The sequence below is a fragment of the Hydra vulgaris genome, chromosome 13, assembly GCF_038396675.1.
Source record: "Hydra vulgaris chromosome 13, alternate assembly HydraT2T_AEP".
In the NCBI taxonomy this organism is placed as follows: domain Eukaryota; kingdom Metazoa; phylum Cnidaria; class Hydrozoa; order Anthoathecata; family Hydridae; genus Hydra; species Hydra vulgaris.
Genome location: NC_088932.1, coordinates 22,127,168 through 22,142,500, shown reverse-complemented (window position 1 = coordinate 22,142,500; position 15,333 = coordinate 22,127,168). Strand labels below are relative to the sequence as shown.

General features: G+C 27.0%; 1 protein-coding gene across 1 annotated transcript; it reads left to right on the top strand.

The window, feature by feature from the left end:
* The first annotated feature begins 6,023 nt into the window (after positions 1–6,023).
* Positions 6,024–14,563, top strand: LOC105843359 (uncharacterized). Its single transcript, XM_065816795.1, has 2 exons — positions 6,024–6,227; positions 13,082–14,563. The coding sequence occupies exons 1-2, from the start codon at positions 6,143–6,145 to the stop codon at positions 14,449–14,451; spliced, it is 1,455 nt and encodes a 484-aa protein (XP_065672867.1). The 5' UTR covers positions 6,024–6,142; the 3' UTR covers positions 14,452–14,563.
* Positions 14,564–15,333: the final 770 nt, after the last annotated feature.

The window sequence follows — 15,333 nt, the reverse complement described above, 5'->3', positions numbered from 1 at the left end:
ATTGTTTTTTTCGAGAAAAAACGCCGATATTTCCGCTAAATATCTCCGGGCTGGGTGTGGTCCCGCCGCCCAATTTTATTCCTAGAATAACCCATGTTAGTGAGGATGACTGTGAGGATGATAGTAAAGAGTTTAATCAAGTTGAAGGGCTGGGCTGCATTGCATTTGAAAATAGTTCAGTAGAGGCTGCTGTTATTAAAGATTATTTTTTAACTTTAAAAAAAGGTTTGCACAATAATAAAATTGTTTAAAAACCTGTTAAAAATGATGATATGTTGCAGAAGAAAATAAGAGTTTGGACATTAACTTAAACTTATTTTAGACTGCAAGACACGTTGGAATTCATTATTTGATATGGTTGAACGCTTTTTCAAGTTAACCAAATGTATTAAACCGGCACTTATCCAAGTGCAGTCTCCAATAACAATATCAGATTCAGAGCTGCTAATTCTTAAAGATTTAGTTAAGGCTTTAAATTCTGTAAAATTAGAAGCCGAAGCACTTTGCCATCGAGTTTCAAATTTGTTTACAGCAGAAAAAGTTTTTTGTTCTGTTATAAGACAACAACAATCGTATGAATCTGACATAAGCAAAAATCTATATGATATTTTAAAAACAAGCATTTTAGGCATAAGAAATCCTAATTTGATAAACTTCATGGAGTATTTAAACAACCCTAGTTTTCTATTATCTAGTACTTTAGCTGCTTTTGGAGTAAAGCCAAAAAAATCAGCAGTTATATCGTTAGCTAAAAATCTTTTACTAAGACTTTTAACTCAAGCAATCAAAGAAGGTTGTAAAGAAAATACTAATGATGATTTTAAAATCGAAGTAGAAGAAAATTTTGATATGAAAACACTGCTAGAAAAAGCTATACAAAGTGCTAAGCTAAAACAAGAATTAAAGAAGGAAGATCTTAGTATAAAATCTCTCAATAAAGAATTTTCTGTCTTTGAGTCAACAAAAAAACGTACTTTTAATTAGAAGATTTTATTTTAGTGTTTAAAAACTATCCAACCAACATATGTTGAGAGTAAACGAGCTTTTAGTGCTTGCGAATTGTTTGCAATCAAACTTACGAGTAGCTTAAATGGTAATACTATTGATACCTAATACTTTAAAAAAAAAACTAAAATAGGTTTGTTGATATGAAATGCTACAAAGAATTTATTTCACAAAGTTAACTGTGGTTATATATATTTTAAAAATAAAAATTTCTTGTCTAAAATAGTTTTTTTATTTGTTTTTAAGTTAAAATTGGATCCGGATTTAGATCTGGGTCCAAATCTTTAAAATTTGGCTAGGATTCGGATCCGGATCCTAATTATTTTGCCTGATCCGTTACGCTCTACCCTCCACCCTAAAATTCTATTTTATTATATTAAAACAAAAAATGCATTATTTGCTTTTTATTAAGTATATAAAAAATATTTATTTTATAAATTAAAGAAAGATCATAGAATCTCTGCTCCAAATAGTTATATAAAAAAAGAATATTGAAATCATGTTTGAGGGAAGTATGCCTAATATCAAAAACTAACTCACTTATGACAATGACAGAATTTTTAAGTTCATAACTGCTATACTATCTTCAGACGTAGTAATTCTTAGAATGCTATTAACAATATAAAAAAAGTTAAAGAAAATCCAAAGAAATTTTTATTTAATTACCTTAAATTTAAAACTTTCTTGCCTTATTATTCTCAAATTTCGCATTTCTATAACTAATTCTAATGTTTGTGCTTTTCTGCTCTCTATTACCAAGATAGTACATTTGCTAAAGGATCTTTCTGCACTAGCAATTGTCACAGGTATTGTCATCAATAGCAATAATGCTGTGCTTACATGTGAAAAATTGGGCTTTGTAACACTGTATAAAACTTTGATGAGCAGTACAATGGCCTAATCTTTTATGTTAGTTGTTTCTGTGATATAATTTCTTATAAAAATGATTGCATTAATTTATTGGCTGACTCAATTGTATCACCTTTTGATATCTTCATTAAATTTTGAAGTTGCATTTACTGGAATGGAAAATATTTTTAAAAATTAAAGTTTTTTCTATTCCAGTAAATCTATAACTTATTTACATATTGACCAATATCAATGTTCCTATAAAATAAATTAATTTGAAGTCTTTTTTCAGCGTATTCATATATATAATTTCCACTCATCAAAATGTCTTTTATATTTGGGTTGACTCTTAAACATAAAAGTTACTTTTATTTGTTACTTACTGCAAATGATTTGCCACTTACTGCAAATAGAAATAGCCTCTAATTTAAATAAATCGTAATTTGGTCTAAAATTTTTTAACTTAAATTTTAGATTACCTAATAACGTGGCCGCTTTATTTAGATCTATGGCCTTTTTTATATAAAGTATAATATACATTTGTTAAATGCAATACAGAACTACGCTAATAAAAACAAATTCAAAGTATAATATTTTGTCCATTTATTTAGAGCTTTAGTTCGTTCTTCTCTTTTCGAGCTTTTTAAAGAAATTTCTGTTAAAGTTGAAACTATATCTAAAAAGCGTGACTTTTTAGTCAATAAAGAATTAATTTTTAAGAGCGACTTTCTGTAAGAATCAGACAAATCTCAATTGTGACTCTCTTTAAAATCCCAAATTTTTTAATATGTTGTTGCTATTCATTCTAGAAGCTAAATTCCAAAATTTTTAAAAAAATATTAATTGTTAGTAAGTGTTTTTTTATAGTTCTTTTATCATGTTAAAAATTTTTTTTCAAATTAAAAAATTGAAAAATGTGAGTCGTATGAGTAAGATTCGTGAATCCCCAATCCCCTTGTCTTGCGGGGTTGTGCTCTATTTAATTAATTAAGAGCAAAAGAATGAAGATTCTCATAACTACTTCATTATATCCTCCATTTCAATTCACTCTGTTTTACTCAAGTCAATATTTTATGTTTAGTCGATAGATTTATAGTATTTTAATTTTCTAAAATTTCTAAAAACATCTAAAATTTTGCAAAAAGTATACAAAGAGTTTACCAGTTCGGTGCACCATTTTTATTTTTGCGTTATAAAAAAACTTGAAAATTACCCGAAGATGTAGCATTGTCATTGGAATAGAGAAGATTTCCAGTTGAGCATAAGATGATGCATATACATTATAAAAATTTCAAAAATTTGTATGCCCCTCTTTTGACATCAAAGAACTGTGTAAAAAGCTTGGTAAGCTAAAGGTAATATCTTATTCTCAAATCTATTAAATGATTTTATGTTACTTGACCCAAAGTAAGCATAAATGAAAATTTTACATTTATTGCGTACTTTTTGTTTATTTCATAGTTATTTAAAAAGAAAAAGTCACTACACTATATAAAATTATTAAAATTATAAAATATTATTAATAAATACAAAATTATAAAAACTATTACGGCATAGTTAAACTTATCCTTGTTTTTTCACTTAATGACATCATTACAAGATTGTTTTTATTTAATTGTTATTGTTCCGATAAATGTCAGAACGTTAAAACGTTCACCGCAAAATTGGATCAAAAGTTTATAAAAGGAAACTATCAAATTGTACAACAAATGTCTAAATAACAATATCTGCCTACCTTTCATTGATTTTTTTCAATCACTGGCTTTGGGGTAATTAGGTTGCAGATACTACACGCAGATAAAGATATTTATATTAGAAGTTCTAAATTTTTCATGCTCCTATAAAATATCGTAGTTCTTTAAACCAGTGCTGGGTTGAGACTTATAGAGGGAAATTCTTGAGCAGGTGGGCATTTTTCATATCAAAGGGGAAAAAAACCTTACAAAAATAAAGCATTCTCTTAAAAAGTTTAGGTTCTGAAATCTACGGGGCATGGGGTTGTAGCGCCCATAATCCGGGGCTGGTTTAAACTTTCTATCCTTAGTTTTTAAATGATCAAAGCTTTTGTTCAAAAACTTTTAAAAAAGAAATAACAACTGTGCTAATTATACCTTTCAAACTATCTACCCTTTTTGAGTCTCGCATGGGTATATGGGTCTTCTGCTCGCCGCCATGTTAAGCCAAAGAATGAATATTTTTGAGACGGTTTGGTTTAAAGTATGGTTTTTAAAGCCAAAACTTCCAAATATCATAGGAGGGATCTAGAGAAGGTTTTAATCATATTTTCAAACTTTACTGGGCGGACCAAATATCGCCGCAAACTAAATTTTAGTTACTTAAAGTTTTACTTTCTTGTTGTACAAGATCCTCTCAAACTTATTGTAGAATTTATTTATTAAATATAGATTACATTTAGTTTACTTTACAATTTATATAAAGTGTAAGCTTATCTAATTTAAATTTTATTTTATATAATCCATATTTAATAAAAATTTGATATTACTTTTAAATTAAAAAATGCCAACTTAAAAAATATATTATTCTATTTTTAAATTCAATTTACAAATGGAGTCGGAGTCGTGGAAACGGAGTCACTAAACAAAATCGCAACTCCGACTCCAATAGTATAACTTCTCAGTATTGCACGTGCATGTGCAAAATATTTAACCTTCAAAGAATTTTTCATATATTTGGCAAAAAAAATTATTTTAATTATCGCGTAATATTTTTTAAAGAATTTAAAGAATTTTTCAAAAATTTTGCTTTGAAGTCGGAGTCGCACTCTGAAAATTTCAATAATTAGAGTCGGAGTCGGAGTTGGTCCTTTTTTCACACCCTCAATACCCATGCATATGGTAACATATTACTTTAATGTAATTCATTTCCATATGCAAGTTTTTTTTTTACAATTACGGTGATATGATTTTTTATAATGTAAGTTTTTTTACTTTTGAAAGTAAAAAAACTCGAGGGTGCGACTGTCTTTAAGGGTACAAATTTTATGGTTTTAATGTTTTTTGTATTTTAAGAGAACATGCATTTGTATTTTGTGTTTTGATAGTTTAATTTAATAGTTTTTTTTAATATGTTTTAACTATTATTGTTAAAAAACTATATATATATATATATATATATATATATAAATAAATATATATATATATATATATATATATATATATATATATATATATATATATATATATATATATATAATTTTTACATAGTATACATGTGCATTCTATTTCCTCCATACCTATTTAAGTTAATTGATGTAAGTAACCACACTGCGACTACGGCCATATCAGTCAATTTACGTACGATTTAATAATCGTATTATTATTGTGTGAAACTTTAAAAAATTTATATGATAATGATGGATTTTCTATGTAAACTTTCAAATTTTTTTTTCGATTTTCTATAAAGGTGTTAAAAAAAAAACAATACAAATATAACTATTCTTGTACAAACTAATAATAATATAATTACAAAAATAAAATAAAACCAGTTAAAATTTGTATCATGTCATACAAAAGAAATAGGAAATAACAAAAGAATAGGTTAATAAGATATGCAATATGTATAAAAAATAGAAACTAAACAGAAAGTGTCATTTGTACATGGTTAACCTATAGCTTGATATAAAGTTGTATTAATTAACTGCGACTAAACAGACAAATAATCTTCGAAAATAAATTTAAAACTTCTTTAGCAATAAGTAAATATAACTTGCACCGCGACACTGGTACAAGTTATATTAACATTTTATTATGTTTTAAAATAATGATATATTATTTAATAAACAACAGTAATAGTTAATATGCATAATAACTATTGTAGTTGTTTGATAATTATTATATTATGATTTCTTTTAAATAATTATATTATTATTATTTATTTTTTCATCGATAATATATCGGCTATATCATTGACTCATAAAGCCGTTGATATATACTTTAATTGACTAAAATTTAAGTCAGTTTATAAAAAGTCAAATCTAATAAAAATTAGGCCAATTTGAAAAGTCCATTCCATTTTATGTTATATTGGAATAACCGCAGTAGAGTGTTTTGGGCTTAGCACTTTTTTAATCAATAGTTAAGTTTTTCTAGATTTGAAACTTAAAAAGATAAATCAGTTGCGCCAAACTGATAACCCTCCCTCTATAACAAATCGTCAAAAAGTCGCAAACCCCTATCCCCCTCATTTCGCCTGACGTATTTGTGGACGACCCCAAAATGTATATTCTCTCAACATAAATTAAAGTCAAAATTATTACATTTTGTAGTTTATGAAAATGTATTGCAAATTATGTGATGGAAATTTAGAAGAAGATAATTTACAAAAAATTTGCACTAACTGTGGAACTGTTCAAGGTTATTATACATACCTTATCTAAATTTAGCTGAATGTTACCCATTTAATTCAAAGTTTATTTAAGTAGGTAGGGAAGAGTGGTGTACCTCAGAGGTATTTTCAAACTTTGAAAAATATAAAAGTAGTTACAATATGATCTGTAACAATATATTTTCTTTAACTTGATGATATTAGTTACTCTATAATTTTCTATTAAACATCCAGACCAATTTCTTCAATTTTTTTTCAATTTAAAAAAATAACTTACACAACAGCCAAGCTACACCACTAGTGTTGTACCTTGCAGTTATTTATGTTGCACCTTGGAGGAATTATTGTTTTAACAGATTAAGTACTCAACATGGTAGAATTTGATATAATGTTTTATTTATAGGATAATTGGACTTCACATCAGCCTCATTTGAGATAATATTAATTTAACTAGTTAGATTTATATAAACTATATAATAATTTATATAGCTATATATGATTATAAATTTAAACTAATTTAAACTTAGAAGTATTAAAAACTTACAAAAGAAATGAAGTTTATCAAGAAAAGAGTAATAACAAACATCTACATTAAAGTTTAGTAGTATTAAGTTTTTAACTTTGATTTAGCATTTGTCTACTCTACATTCAGGTAATCAAAATTAATGCCAAATGATAGTTTTTTCAGCTGTCGTGTTGAACCTCCTGTAATAGAGGGATGGGGGCAACTGTAAGATCGCGTCTGATTTGTCTAACTCATACACAGCTTTATCTTCTCTTGTAAATCTTTGTGAATTTGAAAAATGTGTCAGCAACTCCTAGTACCTCTGCTACAAAGTTTTTTACAGCACATTTGCCTTAAATTTGTGCCAAGATAAAAACTCCAGGCTGGATTTTTTTAAATCTGAATCTTTCATAATTTTGAAGTCTACTTTTGACTGAGCAGATACTTTGTCAGATACTACATCTATATTTTCCTCTAACTCTGTACTTTGCTCCAAGAAAAATCTCAGCCTTTTTTTCAAATCTTTCAGATGAAGCCATTCACTAGAAAACTGTGTGTAATGAATACTAGGAGTAATAACTAAGAGAAAAGCTTGTCCAACAATTTCTGATACATCATAGGTTGTTGCTGGTTTCCTGACATTGCCTGGTTTCAACATCCAATCTTTCATTTTATTATTTTAATAAGTCATAAATGGATCAAATACGCTTCTGTCTAAAGGTTGTATTTTGTGACTGTGTGTGGATGAAATGTTACCATTGTAATTCCATTGTATTTTTCCAGCTGGATTGTTGGTATTGATATATGACTCTCATGGTTGTTAAGTAAAAGAATAGATGGATTTTCCTTACTTGAACAAGTATGCTTTACAAAATGGTTCATAAATCCTGGAAACAAGTCTTCATTTGACTATCCTGATGGGTTTGCTAAACCAAGTTTACCTTCTGGAGCCCCTTTTAACATAAAGTTTTCATGAGGGAAAATCCAGCATTTATTGCTCCAATCAGCATTTATTGCTCCATTGTTATACTATATCCTCATTCACCACTAGTCATTCCACAAACCTGCTTTTGACCTTTTTTTTTTGCAAAAAAAATTTTTTGGAAGATTTTCAGCTGATCTTTTCCAACCATTTGGTTTCTATCCCAAGATGCATCATACTTTGATTTGCTTTCCCAAATTAAAAGCCAATTTTCAAACATCTTTTAAAGTCAATCCATTTTAAAGATCAACAGCTTTCAAAATGTGATCAGCTAGAAGTTTATCTTCTTTTACCGTGAAGAATTGCTTAACATTATTGTTTTTCTTGTAACAAAATTTTTCTAGACCTGATTCAAAGAACTGATTTCTGTGTCTTCTTAAGGTTGTTTCAGGAATGTGAAAGTCCATAGAAGCTCTGTAAATAGACACTTCATTATTCATTATAAGTTAGCTCTTTCTATCTCTTCTTTTCATATAGGTCTTCTTTTAAATCCATCTTTACTAGGATTACTTATCCTTTCTTGGCATTTTATTAATTTTTTATTTTTTTGTTTCTCTGAAAATAAATGAAAAATTGTATTGAATATCTGTACAATTAAGTTTTCATAAAATGTAAGAGCAGCATAATTTTTAAAGCATAATTGCAAATGCTTTTATCACTATTTAATTATTTTTAATTACTCAGCTGTTTTATAATAAGCTATAAACTTTTTACAAAAATACTTACAATTTAACAAAGAAATACACACACCATATTATGCTAAAGATGTTCTTAATAAACAAAAAAAATCGTAATGAACTATAACAACATATTACATTGAAGAAATACTTTCATAACAATTTTTACTCATAATAGTATTTACAAAATCATCTAAGTGTGTACCTCAGTGGTACCACCAAGGTATAAAAAATTAACTACCTAAAAGGTACACCACTACGTAAGTTTTTACAAAATCGCTACCATATATTCATAGGTTAGAAGTTAAGCAGTTTTAATTATGCATAAATGTAGCTGAAAACATGTTTTACAAATTTTGATAATTTATTTTAAAATAACAGTTTATACCAACAGTTGTAGAAAATATTGAATATGCCCTTAAAAAACTACTTTTTGGTAACGGAAACAAACTTTTATTTTTATTGCAACAACGCATGTGCTGAGCAGTGGTATAACAACTTATTATGAGCATCTAATGACCAATACATGCAACTAACATTTCAGTTTTAATTTATCACTCAAAATGGCTGCACTATTGATGTGCCTCCAAGGTACACTACTCTCCCCTATATTGATTCCAAGTTAAATTTTGTCATATGGTATAAAATTATAATTAAATAGTATATTATAATCGAATATAAATTTAGGTATATCAATTGTTTAAAGCACAAAAGGCACATGTCCATTTTTGACAGTTTCAAGAAAACAGGTTTTCAAAGTTTGAAATCCTTAATTGAATAATTATAAATTAATTTAGAAGATCAGTAAAATTGTAATCTTATTTTAAACGTCATTAATTATTTATTTTTAATAATATTTATGGCCAAAATGTTGAACTGTATATGTGTCTTTTGTGCTTTAAATCATCATTATGATAATTCAAAGAAGTTGTATAATTATATAAAGTAACGTAAGTATAATAAATTATAATAGTAGAATATATAGTATAATAGTAGAATATATAGTATAATAGTAGAATATATAGTATAATAGTAGAATATATAGTATAATAGTAGAATATATAGTATAATAGTAGAATATATAGTATAATAGTAGAATATATAGTATAATAGTATATATAGTATAATATAATAGTAGAATATATTGTAGAATAGTAGAATAGTAAGTATAATAAAGTATAATAGTAGAAAGACATTTCTACAATAGTAGAAATACACACAAAAGAAAATAGTAAAAGACATTTTTTTAAATTATTTTATACAATAAAATTCATTAGAACATGTAACTAAAATACAACAAGTTCTCTAAAGTTATTTGTTGGTTTTACAGCAAAGCACAACATAAACATGTTAACGTCTGGAGTCACATTGAGTTTTACACATCTGTAAAATGTGTCTCCAGAGACTATAAGAGTAAAGATAAAAAATGTACATACAAATTTACATGAGGTAAAAACCTTTAGGTTTTAAGTCTGATTGAAGTTCTACTTTCCTCTATTAAATTTTTGAATATCATTCTTTTATCTTTAAAATTCAAAGGACTGGTTTATAATAGTTGCTATGTTATCTTATACATCAACATTACAACATTTGATAATAATTTTTTTTACCCTCTTTTAAAAAATGGACAAAGCTTAGCTTTAGTCAGTTGCAAATTTTCATTACTTTGTTGATAAAGTGGTTATCTTTAGTTATATATTTGTTATTTGAGTCAAATCGACGAGAAACAAGTCAGATTGATTAGTAGTCTGATAAACAGATTTAATTTGTTTTGAATAAGGTTAGTGACATGTCATCAATTTAAAAAAAGGAATGCAGATAGTTTTTGCTGTACTTTGATATGCTAATGAGGAATTTTAAAACTGTTTTAATGTCTGCTAGAGTTGTCATTCAGCAAAGCCATATGATAGATTCAGTCCAGCAAGTGATTTGAACAAATGCACTATAGTTAGACAAAAATGAATTCCAGATTTTATATGAGCTCTGGAGACTGAAGTTGAATAATGGGTTTGTTTATATATACTTTTTGGAGTAGAACTATATTTTGTGTATGGTCTTGATTATTCTTTAGATATCTGAAGTGTTTCAGTTTATTATTGAGGTGTAAGGAAAAACTGTTAGTTTAAATTATGTTTTTTGTAACTGAACTTTTTACTGGTAATGTCAAGGTATATCAAGTATCCAAAAAAAAAACAATGTTAAACTAAACAAAAACTTTTTTACATGTACATAAGTTTAGTAAAAAAAAAAAAAAAAATCAGTGTAGTAACTTATTAAATTTTTAATTTTAATAAGTTAAACTACATCATCTGCTTAATACGGTTTAATATTGTGTTTAGGACAAACATGAATCAAGCATTATTCCACTATGGTCCTAAACTTTGGAATATACTTCCAAATATCATCCGTGACAAAAAAAACTATTTATTAGAAAAAACTATAGTCTTATTTAATGATGAATGTTCAACTATTCCACCAGAAAACTCTTGAATGTTAAATTGAAATCTTTTGAACATTAATATTAAAAATTTTACTTATATAATAATCTGTAGCACAGCTGAGCAAGTGTTTCGCCAACTTTATCCACTATTTTGGCAAAACACAGTAGCTGTGGGTAAATATATGTATTTATTTATTTATGAAATAAGTATTTTGAAACTATTAGAATCAGGTGTTTCATAACTTTTAAGCATTTATTATAACTTATTTAATAATTTATATTTAGAAAAAATAAAAAATCATTTTTCTAAAGTTTTCGAAATTTAAGCTAATTTTTTTTTAGTTGTTTAAAACATGATTTGTTTCTTTAAAGAATTTAATTACATAAAATCTTTTCCGTCTTTTCTGAGTTAAATTTGGAAATGTTTACTCTATATTTATGCAATAATGTTTGTGCTGAAAAACTGGTCAAGTTAAAGAACTGCTTAAGAATTGTAAAACAATATATCTAAAGGTCGTCTTTTTATTTTAGTTAGTAACCTTAATTGTTAAACTAATATGAAATCAATGTAAAAAGGTGCTGTCTTGTGCAGCTCCAATATTCTTAATTTATTAAATCTTGTGCCTTTTCTCAGCAGTTAGACCATGAAATTGTATCTTTTTAGACAAGAGTCTTTTTAAACATCTTCAACAGTGTCATTAGCAAAGGTAAGTTGAAAATTCTATCTCTTATACATGGGTCTGATCTTATTGCCTCTCCCAAAGTTAAGGCAAAACTATTTGCAAATAACTTTTTCTCTTATTCGTCTCTCAAATTAAATGACCACACTCTTCGTCCAAAAATGCATTGTAAACATAGTTGAAGCTGCTTTATCTGCCAAGCTTGAGCCACTCTCCCATTGTCATAAGTTTGCATCTTTTTTTCATTTCTATAAATACTATCATGATTGCTGTTCAAAAGAGCAATTATCCCTAGTTCCATCAATAAAAACTCATTCTTGCTTGACTCTTCATTCAGCAATTGCATCATTTTACTGCATCTGTCCATGCGTGCTCTAAAAACTTTTATTTATCTAGTTTTTTTCCTCCCACTTCAACCCTTTGGAAATCTCTCCAACTTCATGTTTTTGTGACTTAAACAACCTACAACTTTTCTTTTATCAACCGTTTCCTTGCTTATTAAGTCTATTCTTTGTTTTCTAGTAACTCCCAACTTAATAGTGGTTGCTGGCAACCTTGTTGGGAGTGTGTTAGAATTAAAAAAAAATGCAATTTATAGATTTTTTGGGTATTTCTTAAAACTCTATCATTAGCCACTTTACACTAAAAAACAAACAGAAAGGCAATCATTTTTATGAGCACAGTGAGAAACTTGAATATATATGAATTACAAGAAATAACAAATTTAAAAAATAAAGATATGTTTAAAAAAATGCAGACCTAAAAGTTTGGATATTTAAAAAAAAATTTTTTTTTTTAATGAAGTTAATTTGTAACAGAGATTAGCCTTAAGTCGAATTCTGAACATCAGAGTTCGAATTTTAACATCAAAGTTCTTATTTTTACAGAAATTTGTTTACCTGTAAAAGGATTTTGAGATTTCTTGACTCCATTAATCCACCAAGAAAATTTTTTTCTATCAAGTCCATAGAATTCTGGAATTGCAGTATTCTGTTCTAATCTGACTCCTATTTTTATTTCTACATTTCTACATACACTTTAAAATATCTTCGCACACTTCGCTTTACATACTTAAATAGCTATCTATTTTATTAGGAAAAACTAAAAATTTATATATATGAAATACACAATTTTTAAACATTGTGTAAAATTAATTTTTAAAACATAAATTTTTCATTTAAATTTAGTAAAAGCAAATATAAAAGAGTTTTACATAGATTTTGTAGAGATTTTAGAAATATTTACAGATATACATAATACAGATGTGAGCATTTTTCATATCATATTTTATTGGATAAACTTTTGTTTTAATGTTTACAATAGCAAAAGTAATATTAAGTTTAATTTCATTCAAATAATTTTTGATAAATATTTTTTAAATAATTTCATTCAAATGAAATATTATAAAGTTAAATAAAAAGATGAAAGTTTTAAGAAGTTTTAAAAAAGAAAAATTAAACTAATTTTTCAGAAAAAAACTCTTTCCTTTTTGGGGCGCTGTGGATGATAGATTAATTTTTAATAAATTTTTAAACAACTTCAACCTATTAAAATTATTTAAAACATTTATCTGTAGTTTACTTATTCTTTTTTTTTTAGATGGAATGTTCTTAGTTGATAGTGTTTGCAATAATGGAAACGAATTTACGTATTTTGAGTCAAATCAATCCAATTCATATTCCTATAAAATGTTTGTAAGGCTTTTTAATTCTATATCTTCACAGTTGACTGGTGGACCAAAAGTTGTTATTCCTGAGGCAACTCTTTTATTACCAAAGCTATGGAGTTATATAAAAACACATAAGGTTAGGGACAAAAAAGCATTTTTGTATGCTCTGCTTTACTTACTTTATCGACAAAGAGTAAGTGCAGCTATTTCTGTGAATCAATTCTGTAAAACATCCGGCTTTGATAAATTTTTGCATAAGCATGCTGCCATGCTCCAAGACTGGTTTGAATTGCCAATTATGACTGAAGATAAAATAAGTGTTATTTCTGAAACGATCAGAGAAACTGTGCAGGTTTCATTTAAAAAACCAAATCCTGTTCTAATAAAGGAAACAGAAGGATTAGCTCTACGTATAGGCAGAGTGATTCATGAACAAGGTTTGTATAACATTGCTTCTTCAAGCTATGTTGCATGTGTTGCTGCTGCTGCCTGCCATATATCATCTGAATATATATATAAAAATCAAAAATGTAAAATAAAATTGACAGGAGTTAACACTGGATGGTTCAATTTTGAGAATGTGTGTTCTTATCTTTGTATCGGAAAATTTTCACTATGGAAAGTTTTAAGAGAAATAAAACAAAAGTTATTCGAAACTGCAATGAAGTTGCCTGTGAAATGTCCCCCTTCAGTTAAACGTTATAATGATGTGTACATTGTTATTCAAGATATATGCGACTATCTTGAGTATTATAAGGAGGAAGACACCACTGATGACATAGCTGTAAAAACTCCAGTAATTCCATTAGAGTTAAAAAAATGTGTTATACGTTCCCTAAATAAATTACTTTTTTCAAATGCAGAAGTTAAACATGAACATTCAAAGGTTTCAAAATCTAAGATTGGCTTACAACAAATGCCAACCTCTTATGATATAAATTTTAAAAAACTTAGGCTCCAAATTATAGATGATTTTGTATCAAATGGGGTGGCTTGTAAAATTTTTAATGAAAACGTAAACAATATTTCTGAAAAAGATATAATTCTTGATAGATCTGGCAATTTTGACATTGGTGGTTACTCTATTCGACGCGAGGTGTTAGAATTTATAAGGGATATTTTAAGAGCAGGCTGTTCTTTAGAGGAATTATATATGAATGATTTTGTAAGTCTTTCCAAACAATATCTTGAGAGAATAGAAAACGAAGAGAATTTATCTGAACTTTCAGACAATGAGTTAGAATTGTACTTTAATGACTCTTTTGTTGAGTCGCAGAATAAAAAAATTAGAATCTCTTAGCACGTGTTTATTTTCACTAATTAACATTCGATACAGCTTTAATGATTAGTAATTAATTATTGTTTACATTTTTATCACATAAGAATTATTAAATTAGTAACATACTTTTTGACCTCAATTGTTTTTTATTTAAAGATATCCTCAAAGATATATCCGTTTCTATATCAAATATCCTGTCATTTTCGCCGTTAAAGAATGTTAACATTGCGTTTACATATATCAAAATTATTTGCTTGAACAAAAAAAAAAGCACGTTTTAGCTTATCGCGAATTGACTTAGGATAAACTTAAAGTCGGCTATATTTAAGATCTACCATCGATAATAATCGTTTTGATTCATTCTTAAATCTAATGTACCATTGTTTTGTTGACAATATCTGGACATTTTTTCCACAAATAATACCTAGGGTACCGGTATAAAGTGAGCGTTTTTTTTTTTGTGTTTGTGAAAATAAAACGCTAGTTTTAAATATGAAAGTAAAAATATTTTATTCAAACTATTGATCATTGCTTTCTGCACATTTTGACCACTTTTCTGGCAATTTGTAGATACTATGTCAATTTATTTATTTTTTATTTCGTCATTAAAAAGAAATAAGCTTTTACAATGTTTTTACAACATAAAAATATAACATTAAAGTTTCGACCGGAGCCGGCAGAAGACATGGTCTTATCATCCAGCCCCGTTAATATAACTAAAAAATTCAGCCGATAAAAATGAAAAAGGAAAGTAGAAACTAAAGAGAAAACTGATTTAACAATCAATTTACTATTTGCAGAAAAAAAAGAAGAAGAAAAAAAAAAAAAAAATTTTAATTATTTTTTAAAATTATTATTATTTTTAATTTTCTATTTTATTCTACTTTTATTTTTATTATACAC